Genomic DNA, 17,000 nt, shown 5'->3' on the forward strand with positions numbered 1-17,000 from the left:
CAGCAAGCATAGAGGGTCAGAGCCTAAGCACGGTTCAGAGGGGTGGGTGGGATTCTGGGTGGGTAAGAGGGTCAATATTCAATTAATTAGCCGAGGCTTAGTGCAACACATGGGGACAAAAAGATACGTAACCTGAAATAGAGTGGCCCAAGCCTTATTTCAAGATACTGTTAGTTTGCGCACGCAGCTAGAGCTTATTTTCAGGGCAGGGCTTATATTTGGGGAAACAGTATTTATCTTTTGGGCGCATACACCTTCCACATGTAACAGTAATTACAGTAGTCATTACACGTCTAGGTCTTTTGGTCCATTTGCTTACATGTATAAATTCTTGTTGGTCCTGTCCTCCTCCTACTACACTCCTAGTAATCCTACTACTAACCCTACTAACCCTACTCCTACTCCTCCTACTCCTACTCCTACTCCTCCTACTCCTACTCCTACTCCTACTCCTCCTACTCCTACTCCTCCTACTCCTACTCCTACTCCTACTCCTCCTACTCCTACTCCTCCTACTCCTACTCCTCCTACTCCTACTCCTACTCCTACTCCTACTCCTACTCCTACTCCTACTCCTACTCCTACTACATTTCCTTCTCACATTTTTGTATTCAGTTATCTGATTATTTCAGGCTCATGGTATTCAATGTTCTCAATCTTCTTTTTAGACCTGGTTTAATTCTGGTCTTATATATGTTATCGTGTAATGATAGGTCTCTTGGTGATGCAATAATAAAGTATTTGGTTTTGCTTCTATGGCTATCCTGTGAACTCAATGCAGATGTTTAGGTTTAAAAAAGTTATATGAAGACTTTCATTAGGCGGGATAAGTTTACATTTTCAGTAATACCAAGTCTTTTTGATAATTTTATTCCCTTTTTTAATGTGGCCCTATGATGAAAAAAACTATTTTTGGAATATTTTAATTTATTTTAGGCTTGTTTTTACTCAAAGCTGCACACAATAAGCGAAGCTTTCACTCTTAGCGCTTATTGACGAAATCGAACATCAAGAGTAAGTCAGAGCTGGAATGGCACTGGCACCAGAGGGGAGAATAAGTGTTATTAGATGCAAACATGTGGACTACTCCCTTAATTCATCTAAAAATCACTTTTTTCAAGTCAAGAGTTAAAACGAGCTAATGACAGTCTAAGTTAAAAAACTCACTCCTGTTTTCTCTTCTCGTTTCAAAGCCGCAGCTTCTAGTTTGGCTTCATATTCTGCTTGTACTTGATCCCTTCTTTTGAGAACATTCTAAAAATACGAGAATTCAGAAATTAGACATCGCATTTTTTCATAGTGGTGAGATCTTAAGGTGTAGCATATTAAACAGTCAAAGATCCTGGAACTCAGTGGTTGTGTGATCAATTATACTTAGATTGCCCCTTTTAGGCCCCAGATGTGCAGGATCTAAAGATAAAGTCTAAAGATTCAGTACCCACATTTTTTGTTTTGTTGCCAAATTTTAAAAAAAAACATAACAAATCAATATTACTACATTTAAAGTAAGAAGCGCTTACAAAAGACTGTACGGTTAGGTCGATCCACAAAAATTACAAGGTCACTGTCCTAGTATTCATTCTCAAAAAAAAACCCAAAACAAATAAATTTAAATAATTTTTTTTGGTTAAATGGAATCTGTCAACAGGTTTTTGCTATGTAATCTGAGAACCACATAATATAGGGGAAGAGAACCAGATTCCAGTAATGTACCACTTTGTGTACTGCATGCTACAATCTTTTCTATGCTGCAGATCTAGCGGTGCTCAGCATTCCGAGCACTGTACAGCCTGCCCACACCAATGGTTCACAGCTTGATGTGTACGCTATGTATAGGCAGTATAGATTAGTTTTGGGGGCCGGGTTACACAGTGCAGGATTCATGGTACAAGACAGCTAGTACTGTAGTGATAATCTCCAGCAGATAAAAGACTTATCTTCATGAAACAGCATCTCACCTGTCCTAACATTCTAGAACAGGTTTACATGAAGTAACAGGATTGTAGTCATTTCAAATCTATATGATTATCTCTGTATGCAAAACAAGGGTGATTTTCTAATTAAGTAGATTTTGGATTTTATTTCTAGCAATATTTTTTTTGTTTTATTCTATTCCCAGAGAACCCCTTTAAGTAACACTACAGGAATCAGGGTCTCAGACCCTCCATCATGCTGTTCATAGACAACATGGCAAAAAAACGGCTCAGAGTCACTTTAATAAAGCTTGTGTGCAAGTGTGAATTACACGGATTTGTGCCCATTTAAATATTGGGAAACATAATTCAGGTTATCAAATTAGGCTATAATAAGTGAATAATGAAAATTCACATTGTTGTCAACTCTATACCATAGATAAAGGTTTGTACCAAGATGATAAGTTATTCCGTATCCATAGGGTAGGGAACGACTGCCTGATCTATTTAAAGTGTGACTGATGGGAAGCCCACCGATCCAGAGAACCTGGGTCTTGGATAAGCCTCCTCTCAATGGAGCAGAAGTCAAGCATGCACATCTCCCCTTCATTTATTCGGTTCAGACTGCAGATAAGACATCCATGTATTATAGCACAGTTTACAGTCAGCGAGTCTCACCCTCATAGACTCAGAGTAGAGTATATACTCTCGGAGAACTGGCAGGAAGTCCTCTGTCATGTCTTCTGTCAGCTCCTCCAGGGCTGTACTGCAGTTTCCAATGCAGGCAGACACTCCCTCCAGGGGCTCACGCAGCTCCCCTTCTAGGGCACTCCAAGTAGAATGGACTGGGCCGTACTCTCGCAGCTCCACCAAGTACTCTAGTATAGAATAATAAGTCAATTAGATACTGCTATGATCATTATCCTACTCCATGGTCTCTTAATAAAATATTAGAGTAAAAAAAAAAAAAAAAAAAAAAAAAAAGACAAAAGCAGCACTGCTATTATTACAGTAGATATACATTTTTGCAGAAAATATAAATCCTATCATACAATTAAGAAATCCAGAAATTTAAAAGGGATTGTCCAGGCTTTCAGTATTAATTTATGTTTGGATCTGGGCTGTAAAATGACGACAGTTTGTACCTTTCTCACTGTCAGCATTCTGCAACGCTGCCTAGAAACCAAACATGGCATGTGACCAGCCTCACTCCTAATTCGGGAGGAGCTGCTCACACCAACTAGTTTTCCTTTCGGAGCCTAGTCGTAACGTCACAACTGGACTTTACACCCAGTTTCCAGAAGGTCCTCCTCCTCCCTTCACTTTGCTTCTACTGTGCAAGTGCTGGAAGCTTTCTCCTCCTGCTGTCGGACTAAGGGTACTGTCACACTTTAGCGACGCTCCAGCGATCCCACCAGCGATCTGACCTGGTCAGGATCGCTGGTGCGACGCTACATGGTCGCTGGTGAGCTGTCAATCAGGCAGATCTCACCAGCCACCAATGGAAGAGATGCTGCGCTTGGTAACTAAGGTAAATATCGGGTAACCAAGCACAGTACAGTCCAAATATGTTCACAGCAAGCAATGACTGTATATAGTGCAGTCTCTCCTATTATCTGGAAAGCTCAGTCCAATCAGCTGTGTCAGCACTGAAATCCACTGCACAGGAGCTGGCGCTGGGATTACACTTTCATCTCCCTCCTTTACACTTTCTGCTTCTTACAGCAGTGTATGAACACAGACACTTTGTAGGGCCACGTTCACACATTCAGTATTTGGTCTGTATTTTACATTAGTATTTGTAAAGTAAAAATCAGGAGTCGAATAATCAAAAGGTAAAAAGTGTAAACAGAAACACTGGTACCACTTCTGCATTTTTCACCCACTCTTGGTTGTGGCTTACAAATAGATCTAAAATACTGACCAAATACTGAACGTGTTTTAAAGGAGGGAGATGCAAGTGTAATCACAGAGCTGTCTCCCATGAACAGTATGTCAGCGCTGCCACTGGCAGGGAGGGAGAGAACCACTCATTGCAGCTCCGCACAGGCGTCACCAGCTACAGGGGACGACTCCCCCGGCCCTCCCTCTGTGCTCTTTTCTCTGTCAGGTGATCTAGGCGGCTGCACCAGGGAGAGGGGGAGCGGGCGCTGTTCTGGGAGAAGACTGACAAATACACACTACTTTCCTGGGAACCCAGGAAAAAAAGAAAAAGGCCTCCACAAAGGTGAGAAAAATGTGCAGTGTACAATATTTATTATATAGATAGAGGTGTGTGTGTGTGGTGTGGGGTGTGGTGTGGGGTGTGGTGTGGTGTGGGGTGTGGTGTGGGGTGTGGTGTGGGGTGTGTGTGGGGTGTGTGTGGGGTGTGTGTGGGGTGTGTGTGGGGTGTGTGTGGGGTGTGTGTGGGGTGTGTGTGGGGTGTGTGTGTGTGTGTGGTGTGTCTGATGCATGAGGTAGAATGGAATATAATATAATATAGAATATAACAACCATTCATGACGCACTAAATATATTTGAACATAATATAATTACATCCAACTTTAATATTAAAGGGTGTAATATACGCACGTAAGATATATACATGCAATATAATATAGGGTGTAAGATATGTAGAATATATATAGAATATAATACACATCACTTTAATGTACGAGTGCTGTTGGTGGATTTCATGGATAGCACCCACATCTAGGATAGTCTATGGCGCTGTGCACATAATATAACATGGGGACTAATGCTATCAAAACAACGGACAGCACTTGTCCGATTTATGCAGTTGTCTGCACAAGCCCTAGAAGCTGTGAAATATACGTTCTGTTAGGTTTCGACAGCAACGTTCCTGGCCTTCAGAGTCACTGAGTCACGCACTGTGCAGTGTGACGTAAAAGTGGCTGTTTGCAAAGTTTATGGAGTGTGAGCATGAGGCAGCACAGGCTTTGTTTGTTGGATCTGCTGAACTACGTCAGATTCACAGCAGTACGTTGGCACTGGAAGGGATGTTTTGTATTTATAAAGTGGTGAACGAGGGAAAGTGTCTGCTTTATTTCTCTGTCTGTTTTGTTTTTTTCAGGTTACAATTTTTTGGGACTTTGTTGGATTTGCCAGACTACATCGGAGTCGGCAAACTATGTCGGACTTGTGTGGGATTATTTTTTCTTTTCCATTTCAAAGAAAGTGGTGACAGAGGGAAAGTGTCAGGAAGTTTTTATTACTGGGCTACTAATGGGGATGTTTGATACACTCCTCTACATTAGTAACAAAACAGCTTAATGCCAGCTGTGTCTCTGGACATTTCACAGCTGACATCAATCCCAAACACCATTACCCCGATTGCCAAGGCACCAGTGTAAAATCTAGAAGAGGTGAGGTAAAGTGCCAGAATTGGAGAATCTCATGTCATCTGCCATTTCTGGGGCAGATGTGGGCTGGTATTTTTAGGCTGGGAAGGGTCCAATAACCATAGGCCTTCCGAGCCTGATAAAAATCAGGAGGAGGAGACTTCTGCTGCTAAAGCGGAGTGCTGAAAAGCTGTATAAAATACATTGGTGACAATCAATAAATCTGTTGCTAAAAGCTCATTCAGACGAACGTTCAGTCAGTCCTATTCCTGTTTTTTTGCGGACCTACTGACAGGACCATCTTTTCAATGTCTTGTGTAGAATCGGATTGCACATGGAAGCACTTCAGTGTGCATCAGTTCCTAGGAACATGTCCTATTCTGTTCTGTAATAACGGACCGTGACTCAATACAAGTCAATGGATCCGCAAAATCCCCGGAAGCCGCATGGAAGCACATTCATGTGACTTCAGTCGGGTGTCCTTGCAGTCTGTCTCACGCTCCAACCCCGCAGCTGCTCACATTGCAGCGTGTCAGCATCTGCTAGCACAGCAGTGTCCGCAGCTGTGGGGATGACAAGCGCCGACATTTGGAGGTTAGCAAAGTTCATTACCTGCGGTGCTGAAGTCCTACACTCCTGACATCAGCGCTCGTCATGACTTTCATGCCTGTTGCGTTCTCAAGTCTCGCGGGCGGCTCAAGACAGACTAGTGGTGATGTCACAGGCATCACTAGTGGTGATATCGCAATACTTTGCTTGTGAACGTGGCGGACAATGGAAGTCAGTGATGAGCGCTGACGTCAGGAGTGCAGCGGTGTACACCCAGGTAATGTACCTAGCTAACCTCGAAGCCAGCGCTCGTCATGCCCAGCAGTGACCTGGCCTGACCTAATGATGTTAGCTCAGGTCACTGCAGTGCTGTCCCAGCCAATGGGTAACATTCTGTTCTTAATTGACTGGGACAGAGAGTATGGATCGTCGTGGGATCCCCTTATTGGAGAACGCCAGACCCAGATTTGTTTTTTTTCTTCTTTCCAATAAATTGGTGAAAGAGGGAATGTGTTAGGAAGTGTTTTTTCAAAATAAAAATTTGTTTGTCATCTATATATTTTTATTTATTTTTTTAATTACTGACTGGGTTATTGATGTCGAGTATCTGATAGCTGCCGTGACATCACTAACCCCAGGGCTTGATGTCAGGTGATATTACACAGCTGGTATCAACCCCATATATTACCCCGTTTGCCACAGCACCAGGGCATTCGGGATGAGCCGGGTAAAGTCCCTGGACTGTCACATCTAATGGATGCGGCAATTTCGGCTGGATGCTGGCTGATATTAACGTGGGTCTCCCCAGCCGGAGACCACCAGCCAGCAGCTGTGAGGCTTTATCTTGGCTGGTATCAAAATTAAGGGAGACCACACGCAGTTTTTTTTTTTAATTTATTGTACTATACGATATAGACCCACTCACTGGCGACTGTGATTGGATGCAGTCTGACACGCCCCCCACGCTGAGTGACAGCTGTCTGACTGCAACCAATCACAATCAAGAAATAACGTCTGGAACACCATTCTGAGTCTGAACTGGGTGTAAAAACCTAAAACATCCTCACTATATGGAGAGAAGGTATGCACACCAGTGACTATGTAAGGGGAATATATGAAAAGCAGAAACTGCTGTGTGAATACTGACATGAAAAATCCAGTAGCTATATGTAGGAGTGAAAGTATGAAAAATGTAATCTGCATTACTGCCATGAACATATGAATAAAGAGAAATTTAGCTATTGAATTGATCAATGCAACAGAGCCCCAACACTATGCCAAAGTATTTCTCTACGTTGGGGTCCCTAGCTAGTGTGTGTCCTCTCATGCAGTTAAAAAACTTACCGTGTATGGGAAGCTGAGACCCAGGCTATATGTGCGTATAATGTGGACTGGCAATAGGTGTGGGTGGGGCCGGGTTCACAAACGAAAGATAAATTTAGCTATTGAATTGATCAATGCAACAGAGCCCCAACACTACGCCAAAGTCCACATTATACGCATATATAGCCTGGGTCTCAGCTTCCCATACACGGTAAGTTTTTTAACTGCATGAGAGGACACACTAGCTAGGGACCCCAAGGTAGAGAAATACTTTGGCATAGTGTTGGGGCTCTGTTGCATTGATCAATTCAATAGCTAAATTTCTCTTTATTCATATGTTCATGGCAGTAATGCAGATTCCATTTTCATTCTTACATATAGCTATTGGATTTTTCATGTCAGTATTCACACAGCAGTTTCTGCTTTTCATATATTCCCCTTATATAGTCACTGGTGTGCATGCAACCAATCACAGACGTTGATGAGCAGGAAGCAGTAAATATGAAATGAGCAGCCGGCTTCGGAAGAACAAGCTGTCACGGGAGCAGTGTGACAGCCGCCCAGTGTGACAGCCTACCCCTCTGCGCCGGATTCTGTTCCCCATAAACCTTATATGGGCTGGTCAGATACTCTGGTCTGTATGCAACTCTCCTTCTGTTTTTGCGCAGTCCGCAAAGAGAAAGAAAAAAAAACACCAAACAAACAAAAAAACGAAGTCACACGGACCGTATGCGGAATGGATGTGGTTGTCACACAGATGCATGCGAAGAAAAAAAAACAACAAAAAAAAAAAAACAGGACTATTTTTTGCAGACCTAAAAAAAAACAAAAAGAAAAAAGGAACGGTTGTGTGAATGTAGCCTAAAGCTGCACTGGCAGACAGGTGCTTCCTCCCTTCTGAAACGGACTGGTGCAGAACATCTGGGCATTCTAGGGTATTGATATATGATAAATTTGTCCCTAAGGCTGCACTTCCCTGGAATCTCCACAAGGAGCTAAACATGACCCGTACTAACAAAGAGGGGAAAGAAGACGGAGGGCAGCTGAGAGACCCCCCCCCCCAAGATGGATCTGGCCCACCTGGAGGTAGAAGGAGCAGAGCCATCTCAAAAGGAGACTGTAGACAAGTTGGGCCAATATGCACATAAACCCCAGCAGGAAGCACCTGATGGTAAAATGATGTGTGATACTCCCAATGAGTCTCCAAGTACACAAGTAATGGGGTCATGCTTTTTTCCCTCTGGCAGTGGGGGAGGAGGAGGAAGGCCTAAGCGAGGAGATGGATGTGGCACCCTCTGTGAAGCGGATGGAGGGAGTAGCTTGTGCTAGCAGTGGGGACACTCAGGACGACTCTCCATCTTTGCATAGACAGAGAACAAACGATTATCTGTGCAATAGACTAAATTTTATTTGATGACAGACAGTCAAGACAGCAATACATGCAAATATAAAAACAACTACCATAAGATCAGAGGGGTATGGAGTATGAGTACAGGATGTAATAACAATAGCCGTGGGAGAGGCGAAATGTCCACACTTTATACTGAAAAAGTTCACGTGAGTGTAATGGACACTAGCACCCTCAGTAGCCGTGGGAGAGGTGGGTAAGGGTATACAAACAGGGGCCAGAAAAAATGTGATTCGCACAATGAGCGATATATAGCCGTGGAGGAGGTGACCGCATATATAGTGCAGGGAGTATATAAATTCAATTACAAAATAGCCGTGTGAGAGGTAAACAGTAATCACAAACGACTACAATATATATCGGTCACAGATGGAGTGTAAAAAAAACATCGACAGCAAGGTGCCGCAAAGTATGATCACCAAGACTGACCCGAGATGTACACCAAGGTAACCAGGAATACCTAAACAAGTCTGACATTATTCAAATAAAGTGCAAATGCATTTGAATAAAAAAAGCAGGATCCCAAGGATACTATAGAATAACAAAACAATCCCACAGGTACACCCAGCTGGAGGTAAAGAGATGTTCAAGGAATAATGCACATACCCGGAGAGGAGGGATCACCACCAACGCGCGTTTCGCGACGGTATTATCGCTTTCTCAAGGGGGAGAATCCTGACTCTCCATCTTTGCGAGGTGTCTTGAATGCTATGAATATTTGTAACTCTACCCTTTTCACCTTGACTACTCAGTTGGACATATTCAGGAAACAATTTTGATCATCCACCATGGTGTCCACTCCAGAAGGTGGCGGAAAGAACTACAGCAGTGGAGGAGAGGGTGTGTGAATTGGAAGGCACTATACCACTGATTAATAAGACCATCCAAACCCCCTCCCAATCAATACAGGCTCTTTTTGCTAAAGTTGACGGAAAATAGCCAAAGAAGAAATATCCGACTAGTAAGAGTTCCGGAAAAGGTGGAGGAGTGAAACCCGGACACTTTCTTTGAGACATGGCTGCTGGATACATTTGACAAGGACTTATTCCCACTCTTTGTAGCAGAATGGGCGCATAGAGTTCCAACTCGCCCGGGTCCAGTGGGTAGGCCTCCCAGTCCTTTACTCATAAAAATCCTTCACTACAAGCATTGGGACAAAATTCTATGGATGGCTAGAGAGCGACAGCATATCAGCTTAGGAGGCCAGAAAGTTTATTTCTTCCCAGATTTTTCAGATGATGTGCAGCGAAATAAAGCCACCTTCATGGATATCAACCGGCGTTGAGAGCTCTGGGATTGCAATATTTCATGATTTGTCTTGCCAAGCTGAGGGTAGTTGCTTTGGGGACTACTTTTTTCTTTAAGACTCCTCCAAGGATGCTCGGAGATGGCTGGATTGTAATGAAAGGCAGATTCAGCAGGAGCTGGGCAACAGGGAAGTGTGAGCCCAGAAGAGTTCTGAAGTTCCCTATGTTTTGCGACGTCCGATTTTTCAGAACTTTAATGTGAGGTGTTGTGTGGGCTCTCTCGCACTATTTTAGGAGCTCATGCATTATGCAATATGTTTAGTTTTTGGATATGTGTGTGTGTTTTGCTTCCTAGCAGATTTCTTCCACAGCTGAGGAGCAGTATGGCTTCCTGACGGACCAGTTCAGCCCCAACCCTTGCGTGCGAGCAAATGGTGGACTGTGAATAATTGGAGTTGTTTAGGGGGAAAAAAAACAGGGCTGCCCACTATTGAGCCACTGGCCTGTATAGTGAGAACCCTTCCAAGTCTAGAGGGGTTTCAATATGGAAGAGAAGAAGAATGAATAGCACTTTATGCAGATGACATTGTTATTTCTTGGAAGACAGAGAGTTCACTACCATGTGCCCAAAATATAATGGAGTTTGACGTCTATTCAGGTCTAAAGATAAATTGGGAAAAATCTGAAATGATGCCTCCGAGTCATGATGCTGCTTGGGCCTCCTCAGCTTTCTTTAATATTCCAGTGGTTCAGGGATTTAAATACCTGGGCATAAATTTATCCACTAACCTGGCTGACTATATAGCATTAAATCTTGCCCCCCTAATGAGTAAAATCAAGGATAAAGTAGAGGCATGGTCGAAGCTCCCATCAGCTTTGGGTAAAACGAATCTTATTAAAATGTGCCTCATGCCTAGTATGTTATATACACTACACAACTCCCCAATATGGATTTCCAAATTCTGGTTCAGGTAAATGCATAACATTTTCAGACACTTGACTTGGAAAAAGGGGATCCCTAGGATTAAAACTTGAAAAGTTACCGTTGCCTAACGACCAGGGAAGGTTAGCTTTACCGCACACTTGAAGCTACTTTCTAGCAGCCCAGTTACAACATTTTAGGGGCTGGGCAAGGGAGGGGGAGCAGGAGATTAGGGAACCACTAAACATCTACTGAGGAAGGGATTTCTCCTAGACCATCTTGAAGCTTATCTCTTTAGGGCCAAAGCAAGTGGCCTTCCCACCCTGACACTAAAACACAATGTATGGCGTACTTGTAAAGAATTACTGGGTGTAAAGGAATGCTCCAGATATACTCCTATATGGAATAACCCCAGGTTGGCTGAACTAAAGCGATTGGAGAATGGAGGATGGGCTTAAAAGGGAACCTGTCAGGTGCAATATTCACCCAGAACCTCGCTGGGAGGTCGCTGGTGAGATGTCACACAGTCCGACCTTACCAACGACTCAGTAACTATACAGGTCGCAGTAGCGACCTGTATAACGATCTCTGCTGTCATTGGGACCCTGTCACACAGTGTCAAACACAGCGATGCGTCCTGCCCAGGACATCGCCTTTGAAGAAAATGGTCCAGGACATTCAGCAACGACCGGCGACCTCACAGCAGGGGCCAGGTCGTTGCTGGATGTCACACATAACGAGATCGCTGTTGCATCACGAAAACCGTGACTCAGCAGCGATGTCGCTAGCGATGTCGCTTTGTGAGACGTTGCCTTTAGGCAGGGATTATCAATATGCACCCAGAACTGCACGTGGTTCTGGGTGCATATTGGACCTGACAGTTTCCCTTTAAGATAGGTGTATCAGCTTTTTTCTGATGGAGAGTTCCACTCATTTGAAAAAATACTTACAGTTGAGACATGCCATAGAAATTCAGGGACATACGATATACTTGTCTGTTTCACACATTCGGATCTTGGAAAGTATTACAGTCTAGTGCTACAAAGCAAATCATCTCCTTATTGTATAACGCCTTGTTGAGGGACATCTTGGGAGACCCTATGGGTAGCACAAAGTTAGGATGGGAGAGAGATGTTGGTGCTATTACCGCAGAAGAATGGAAAAGTATTCTAGAGTCCATTAATGCACTATCCATTAATACGACCCTGAGAAGGTTGCAACTATTTCTGGTCCACAGGGTCTACAATACCCCAAAAGAGTTATTGAAAATTAAACTTAGAACTGACGATAAATGTCCAAGGTGTAGGATGGAGGGTGCAGATTTGCTTCATATGTTCTGGTCGTGCTCCTATTTAACTGATCCCTGGGAAAAGACAGGCAACTTGATAGATTATTCACTATTGATGTACGCTTGAGCCTGAAATTGGGTATCTTGGGGAGTAGTAGGAGAGGAGGTATGTCCTGCTGCTACACAACTCTCAATATCGAACGTTCTGTATCAGACCAGGAAAACGATTGCTAGACTCCAAAGACATACAGATAGGGACTCTAGATTGTGAGCCCCAATGGGGACAGTGTTGCCAATGTATGTAAAGCGCTGTGGAATTAATAGCTCTATATAAATGAATAAATATTATTATATTATTATTAGACTGCTAGCCCATGTGGGATGTCTGAGATAACCATCAGCCTAAATAATACCATTTTAATGGAGAAAATAATCTATATCAAAAGAGCATCCATTCCCAAGTTGAGTAAACCATGGGGTGAGTGGATTTGAAGAAGTTCTCCTGTGGTTTCTGATGAGCTTGCCAGAGATGTGCTCTTTAATTGTTTGCGTTTATGATCATGTATTTAGTATGACTTTTATTGCAAGTTTTTCTCACCGGGGGTTTAGTTAAGGGGATAGTGGAACAGGAGGTGGATAAAAGGGATGGGCTGTTTGTAGGTATATAAAGAATATTGTGAACCTTGATATATATTGTATTCTGATTTTGCCATGATCTGTTATGACTATATTGTGCCTAATAAAATTTGTTTGACTTAAAATAAAAAAAGCTGTGCGATTACAGTGTTTTTGTTGTCACCAAGCCATCTATTGGCACCAAGCAGGTGATATCAAACTATGAAGAACTGAAAAAAAGAGAATTTTGTTTACTTACCGTAAATTCTTTTTCTTATAGTTCCGACATGGGAGACCCAGACCATAGGTGTATAGCTTCTGCCTCCGGAGGACACACAAAGTACTACACTAAAAGTGTAGCTCCTCCCTCCGAGCATATACACTCCCCGGATGACAAATCCAACCAGTTTAGTGCAAAAGCTGAAGGAGGACATCCACCCATAAGTAGAGATAGAGTAAAACCCGGAATAACCGGAACCTCTGTCTACAACAACAGCCGGTAAAAACACACGGAACAAGAAAGCTGCCAACAGGCAACAGGGAGGGTGCTGGGTCTCCCATGTCGGAACTATAAGAAAAAGAATTTACGGTAAGTAAACAAAATTCTCTTTTTCTTCATCGTTCCTTATGGGAGACCCAGACCATGGGACGTCTCAAAGCAGTCCATGGGAGGGAAATAAACAGAAACTGAGAAGTAGGCAAAACCTAACTTCACAAATGGGCGACAGCCGTCCGAAGGATGCGTCTGCCCAAGCTCGCATCTGCCGAAGCATGAGCATCTACTTGGTAGTGCTTCGAAAGGTTGTGCAGACTAGACCAAGTGGCAGCCTGACAAACCTGCTGAGCTGTAGCCCAAGAGGCACCGACAGCTCTGGTCGAGTGCGCCTTAATCCCCGGCGGGGGAGGCACCTGAGAACATTGGTAGGCATCGGATATGGCCGACCTAATCCAACGAGCTAGGGTCGGTTTAGAAGCCGAGAGACCCTTGCGCTGACCTGTGGTCAGCACAAAAAGAGAGGTGCACCGCCTAAGAACAGCGGTGCGTGGCACATAGATCCGGAGCGTCCGCACCAAATCTAAAGCATGCAACGCTTTCTCAAAGCGATGCACAGGGACCGAACAAAGGGAAGACAATGAAATGTCCTGGTTAAGGTGGAAAGGAGACACCACCTTAGGGAGAAGGCCCGGAGTCGGACGGAGAACCACCTTGTCTTGGTGAAAGACCAAAAAGGGTGACTCCGAAGAGCGCACAGTCAAATCAGAGACTCTCCTGAGAGAAATTATGGCCACCAGAAAGACCACTTTCTGTGAAAGACGAAACAACGAAACCTCCCTAAGAGGCTCAAAGGGGGGTTTCTGTAAGGCCGTGAGGACCAGATTAAGGTCTCAGGGATCCAGAGGCCGCCGGTAAGGCGGAATGATGTGAGATGCGCCCTGTATAAAGGTGCGCATCTGGGCCAGCCGGGCGATACGCCGCTGGAACAATGCTGACAGAGCCGAGACCTGTCCCTTGAGGGAATTGAGGGACAGTCCTAGCTGCAGACCGGACTGTAGAAAGGACAGGATGGTCGGCAAGGAAAACGGCCAAGGTGCATGGCCGGAAGAACGACACCAGGACAGGAAAATTCTCCAAGTCCTGTGGTAAATCCTGGCCGAGGAAGACTTCCGAGCCTGAGTCATAGTGAAGATGACCTCGGAAGGAATGCCTGAAGCCGTAAGGATCCAGGACTCAAGAGCCACGCCGTCAATCTGAGAGCCGCAGAATTCTGGCGGAAAACGGACCCTGTGAGGGTCTGGGCGGTCCGGGAGATGCCACGGCACCTCTACGGACAGACGGAGCAGGTCTGGGAACCAAGCTTGCCTGGGCCAGTCTGGAGCAATGATTATGACCCGACGGCCCTCCATTCTGATCTTGCGCAGGACTCTGGGCAAGAGAGCTAGAGGGGGAAACACGTAGGCCAGACGGAACTGGGACCAATCTTGAACCAGCGCGTCCGCTGCCAAGGCCTGAGGATCGTGGGAGCGAGCCACGTAAACCGGGACCTTGTTGTTGTGCCGGGATGCCATTAGATCCACTTCCGGAGTGCCCCACTTGCGGCAGATTAACCGGAACACTGCCGGATGCAGGGCCCACTCGCCGCTGTGCACGGTTTGACGGCTGAGATAATCTGCCTCCCAGTTTTCTACGCCTGGGATGTGGACTGCGGATATGGTGGACTTTGAGTCCTCCGTCCACTGAAGGATACGTTGAACTTCCGACATTGCTAGGCGGCTGCGAGTCCCGCCTTGGTGATTGAGGTAGGCAACTGCTGTCGCGTTGTCTGACTGGACACGAATGTGCCTGCCCGCCAACAGGTGGTGAAAAACTACGAGAGCTAGGAGTACAGCCCTGATTTCCAGCACCTTGATCGAGAGAGCTGATTCGGACGGAGTCCAAGTGCCCTGTGCTCGGTGGTGGAGAAACACTGCTCCCCAGCCGGATAGACTGGCATCCGTGGTGAGAATCACCCAGGACGGGGCCAGAAAGGAGCGTCCCTGGGACAGAGAGAGGGGCCGAAGCCACCACTAAAGAGAGCTCCTGGTCTGTGGCGACAGAGCCACCAGCCTGTGCAAGGAAGAGGTCCGCTTGTCCCAACAGCGGAGAATGTCCAGCTGCAGGGGACGCAGATGGAACTGGCAAAGGGAACCGCTTCCATTGACGCCACCATCTGACCCAGCACCTGCATGAGGTGCCTGATGGAATGACGGCGGAGCCTCAGCAGAGAGCGAACCGCCAGATGAAGGGACTGTTGTTTGACTAAGGGCAGCTTCACAAGTGCCAGCAGAGTCTCGAATTGCATCCCTAGGTACGTAAGGTCCTAGGTCGGGGTCAGAGTGGACTTGCAAGCGTGGCGAGAGTGAGCGAGACACGCCGCTGACAGTCTGCACTGGATGAAGCCTTGACTAGAAGGTCGTCCAGGTAAGGAATCACTACCAACCCCTGGAGGTGCAGAACCGCAACCACTGCTGCCATGACCTTGTGAGTACACGAGGGGCCGTGGCTAACCCAAAGGGGAGAGCCACGAATTGGAAATGTTCCTCTCCGATTACAAAACGTAGCCAACGCTGGTGTGAAACTGCGATTGGCACAAGCAGAAAGACATCTCTGATGTCGATGGCTGCTAAGAAATCTCCTTGGGTCATTGACTGATCGCAGAGATTCCATGCAAAAATGCCGCACCTGACATGCTTGTTGAGAAGCTTGAGATCCAGGTCGGAAAGCACCGTCCTTTTCGGGGACTAGGAATAGATTTGAGTAGAAATCTCAGAACCGTTCCCAGTCGGGAACTAGTACAATTACTCCATTGGCCTGCAAGAATGCCACGGCCTGTGAGAAGGCGGCGGCCTTGGAGCAGGGGGGAGTTGACAGAAAAAATCTGTTTGGCGGGCTGGATAGAATTCTATTCTGTAGCCGTGGGAGATGGTAACCCACACCCACTGATCGAAGACGTGTTGAAACCACACGTCGCCCAAGAGGGAGAGCCTGCCACCGACCAAGGACGTTTCTGGCACGGCCAGATAATCAAGAGGAGGCTGCCTTGGGGGCCGCAGCTCCTGCGGACTTCTGAGGACGCGGCTTCATGCGCCAGTTGGTTTATGGACCTTGGCTGAGTTAGTGGACGAGGCCGAGGGCTTAGAGGACGACCAGTTAGAGGAACGAAAGGAACGAAACCTCGACTGGTTCCTGCCCTGGACAGGTTTCCTGGGTTTGTGGCATGGAAGTACTCTTCCTGCCAAAAACTTCCTTAATAATTTCATCCAGATGTTCACCGAATAGACTGGTCCCAGCAAAAGGGAGACCAGCAAGGAACTTCTTAAGAAGCATCTGCCTTCCACTCTCGAAGCCACAGGAGCCTGCGGATAGCGAGGGAAGTAGCCGAGGCCACCAAAGTGCGGTGACAGTCTCCAGCATGGCAGACATGGCATAGGATGAAAAGACTGAAGCCTGGAAGTTAAGGCAACCATTTCGGGCATAAAGTCCCTGGTGAGGGAATGCATCTCCTCCAGAGAAGCAGAGATGGCTTTGAGAGCCCGCACTGCTGCAAAAGATGGGGAGAACGAGGCCCCCGCCGCCTCATATATAGATTTGGCCAGAAGGACAACCTGGCGGACAGTGGGATCCTTAGAGAGGTGCCGTCAGCCACTGATACAACTGTCCGGGCTGAAAGTCTAGACACCGGAGGGTCCACCCTTGGTGAATGAGCCCACTCCTTGACCACCACTGGTGGAAGGGGGAAACAGTCATCAGAACCACGCTTTGGGAAGCGTCTGTCAGGACAGGCTCTGGGCTTGGTCACAGTGGCCTGAAAACTGGAGTGGTTAAGGAACACACTCCTTGTTCTCTTAAGGTATAC

The 17,000-nt window shown here is 45.9% G+C and overlaps 1 protein-coding gene across 1 annotated transcript in view; it reads right to left on the minus strand.

Moving 5' to 3' along the window:
- Positions 1 to 17,000, minus strand: part of SNX30 (sorting nexin family member 30) — an 88,135-nt gene that overhangs the window by 8,142 nt on the left and 62,993 nt on the right. Inside the window, exons 6-7 of the mRNA XM_075315948.1 lie at positions 2,592 to 2,791; positions 1,168 to 1,254 (exon numbers count right to left, since the gene is read on the minus strand). Of these exons, the coding sequence (XP_075172063.1) occupies positions 1,168 to 1,254; positions 2,592 to 2,791 (287 nt within the window). The remainder of the gene's footprint in view (positions 1 to 1,167; positions 1,255 to 2,591; positions 2,792 to 17,000) is intronic.

The sequence above is a fragment of the Anomaloglossus baeobatrachus genome, chromosome 1 (assembly GCF_048569485.1).
Source record: "Anomaloglossus baeobatrachus isolate aAnoBae1 chromosome 1, aAnoBae1.hap1, whole genome shotgun sequence".
NCBI lineage: Eukaryota > Metazoa > Chordata > Amphibia > Anura > Aromobatidae > Anomaloglossus > Anomaloglossus baeobatrachus.